Source organism: Theobroma umbraticum, unplaced genomic scaffold, assembly GCF_002168275.2.
Source record: "Theobroma umbraticum cultivar Fairchild unplaced genomic scaffold, ASM216827v3 scaffold_67.0, whole genome shotgun sequence".
NCBI lineage: Eukaryota > Viridiplantae > Streptophyta > Magnoliopsida > Malvales > Malvaceae > Theobroma > Theobroma umbraticum.
In genome coordinates this window covers 6,952,566-6,955,920 of record NW_018397262.1, presented here as the reverse complement: position 1 = coordinate 6,955,920, position 3,355 = coordinate 6,952,566, and the positions used below count along the sequence as shown (strand labels likewise).

At 39.9% G+C, this 3,355-nt stretch overlaps 1 protein-coding gene across 1 annotated transcript in view; it reads left to right on the top strand.

The window, feature by feature from the left end:
- LOC110418874 (disease resistance protein At4g27190-like) overlaps nucleotides 1-3,020 on the top strand; it is a 7,447-nt gene extending 4,427 nt beyond the window's left edge. The window contains exons 2-4 of the mRNA XM_089783940.1: nucleotides 53-1,999; nucleotides 2,117-2,818; nucleotides 2,916-3,020. Coding sequence (XP_089640066.1) covers nucleotides 53-1,999; nucleotides 2,117-2,818; nucleotides 2,916-3,020 — 2,754 coding nt within the window. The remainder of the gene's footprint in view (nucleotides 1-52; nucleotides 2,000-2,116; nucleotides 2,819-2,915) is intronic.
- The last annotated feature ends 335 nt before the right edge of the window (nucleotides 3,021-3,355 follow it).

Sequence of the window (3,355 nt, the reverse complement as noted above, 5' to 3'; positions counted from 1 at the left end):
GAAATTATTGGGAAAGAACCTAAGTCGGAGAATAACTTCTGACATTAGGCAGGTTGCAAGTCAAGTTGCAGAGGAATGCAAGCGTTCGCCTCTTGCAATCATAATACTAGGAAGGGCTCTAAGAGGGAGAGCTTTGGCTGAATGGAGAAAAGCATTTCAAGGACTTAATTCAGAATTGAAAGAGGGAGAAAGCGAAGAAGTTAGAATTGTTTACAGAAGTGTAAAGCTGAGTTATGATCATTTGGAGGATAATGAGACCAAAAAATGCTTCTTATTGTGTTCTTTGTTTCCGAAAAATGATCCCATTGCTCCGCAGGACTTGATAAGATACGCATGGGGGCTAGGGATATGTCAAGGCATTGATTCAATTGAAGAAGTTAGCAAAAAAGTTAATGTGGCAATCAAAAATCTCAAAGATTCCTTTTTGCTGTTAGAGCATGGGAAAGAACACTTTCAAATGCAAAGTGGGGTTTGTGAGGCTGCTTTGCGGGTGATATCCAAAGATGAGAGTTTCCTTATGATAAAAGATGTGGTCAGCTTGTGGGAAACGCCAAGAAGTGAAGACCTTGAGTCCTGTTCAGCAATCTCCTATGTGGCTAGCAAGACAGAAAAGCTTCATGGCGAGGAATTCCGAGGTGAAAAGCTTCAAATTCTGTTTCTTGGCGGGGATGGTTGGAAGGAAATATCCAATGAATTTTTGCAATGGTTGAAAGCACTAAAAGTTTTTTCTCTCCATCATGGTGATTTGTCAGCAGATGCTCTTCAGAACTTGACAAACCTTCGAGCTCTACATTTGGAGCATTGCAAACTGAATGGCCTGTCATCTCTAGGAAAGCTGAAGACACTGGAGATTCTCAGCTTTCGAGGTTCTGGTATCGGTAAATTGCCAGATGAAATTGGAGAATTAGATAATCTGAGATTGCTGGATTTGTTTGATTGTCAAGAGCTGCATAGAATTCCTCTAAACTTGATACGGAAGTTATCCCGACTAGAAGAGCTATATTTCAGGCACCATAGTTTTGAAGTATGGTGGTCTGACGAGAAGCGTGCAGAAGGAAGCAATCCTACCCCATCAAATATCAGGTCACCTTCCAGTTTGGCAATTGATACACTTGAATATCAGAAAAGCATTGATAATTTGTGTGACACAAATTCAAGACCCTCGAAGGTTTCAGTATTCTTACAAGATCAATCCAAGGAGAGGAATCAGACAGTGAGCTATCTTTATCGGGATCATATTGTTTATCACAATAATAATGTTTCTCCATACGTGGCTCAAAGTGTGAAAAAGGTGAGGGTTGAACGTTGTAATATGTTTGGAGCAGTATTTCAGGATGGGTTCATTCTTTGTGGCACTGAAGATAACTCTGATTCGCTGCTCTCAGATCTAACATCCTTGGAGCTAGAAGATTTACCTAATCTAAGATGGATATGGTACGGGAAAGCCAATGATGTAAGCCTCCAAAATCTGAGTACTGTGAAGCTAAAGAATTGCCATCGTCTGAAATATCTCTTCTCAACCTCCATTGCTCAAAGGCTGGAGCAACTGGAAACACTCGAGATACATGGCTGCAATAGGTTGAAGCAAATTATTGCTGATACGAGAGATGATCTTGATGTCAATGAAACAATAAATCCGGCTCTCCTCCGTCCTCTATGCTTGCCAACATTAACAACTCTCAAGGTTACTGGTTGTCCTGCATTGGAATACGTTTTCCAAATCACAACAGGTCAAATCCTTCCAAAGCTTACACTGCTTGAAATAGGCAGTTGCCATGAATTAGCACAAGTCTTCAGCTCTAAAGATGCCGCGGACGGAGAGGACATTGAGGTACCTCAGTTAAAAAGGTTATCACTCAAAGACTTACAAAACTTGAAGATCTTTTGTTCAGAAAATCGTTCTATCAAGTTACCAGCATTGAAACAGATCGAAGTGGAAGCATGCCATCAATTCAGTAATAATGCCATGTGTGAAGTGATAAAGCATGGTCCATTAGAGGTACTTATCCTTGTGTTTGTCTTCTGATTTTTCCTAGATACTATAATTTTGAGAATCTAAGATTCAGATTTAATCTTATAGATGATAACAAGTGATATGTATCCGTGTCGTTTACAGGAAGTTTGCCTCATCAAAGTGGGAAGTCAATTGTGTGGAAAGATCTTTGAACTTCCAGGTGGATACATCCTATCAAGTCTGCTGCAACTGACATTGGAAAAGATAAATGAGCTGCAAGCTATATGGAAAGAGCCCACCCAAATAATCGCCCTTCAAAATCTTACTCATTTGAAAGTGGTCAAGTGCAATAAACTGAAAACTCTATTCTCACTTTTACATGCTCGAAATCTGCTGCAGTTAAGCCATCTACTTGTACAAGAATGCAAGGACTTGGAGCAGATCGTTGCCGGGGATCAGATTTCATCATCATCATCATCATCATCTCGTCTCAAACCTGTATACTTCCCTAACCTTAAGGAAATATCGATTGAAATTTGCAACAACCTGAAAAGTCTCTTCCCTGTTAGTGTCGCCCACCTTCCAAAGCTCGAAACATTAAGAGTTAACAAGGCATCTAAATTGAAACGAATCTTTATACATGAAGGTGAAGCCAAAGTCAAAAGTGAAGGGGAGATAGTGCTTTGCTTCCCTAAATTGGAAGTTTTGCACCTGGAAAAGCTATGGAACCTCCACAGCATCATCCCGTTGGGTTATGAATGCGTATTTCCGGTTTTGAAAGCATTAGCGCTGAAAGAATGTCCTTTGTTGGCTACAAGTTTCAGGAAGGTCGATTCAGAGCCTATTGTCTATGCCAAAACCAAAGTAAGATTATAACTCAGTACCCTACACTCGAATTGACAGGATTTGTTTTGTTTTCCCCTTGTTTCAATATTTAACGTTTTAACTTGTTCTGCTGCAGGAAAATTCGTCAACCAAGGAAGAGAATAATTACTCTAAGTTTAGAAGGTCTGTTACATTTCAAGAATTACCGAACGATTGGTCACCTGGGATGAAAATTGACTGAAACACGCAATCTGAGAGCAGTTAGTTGACAGGTAAAACTATGACTACATTCCTGTTTTACTACTAGTTTTCTTCAGTACTATGCTATTGTGCTACTCCCCAACGATCTTTGCTATATAAATGATAGGTGGTTGATAGTGCTCTTCATAAGCAGTTAGGATACTTGTCTAGTTGTTGAACCTGCAAAATCGGCTTGCTTTGCATTTTAATCAGTGGAGGTCAGTTTGATGGAGTTACCAAGGGAAGGATTTTAATCTGGTTCGCACATAAATGCTTCTTGGACTTGGAAAATTGCTCTGCTTCTTATTTTGGAAAGTATGAATGTTAGTCAGCTGC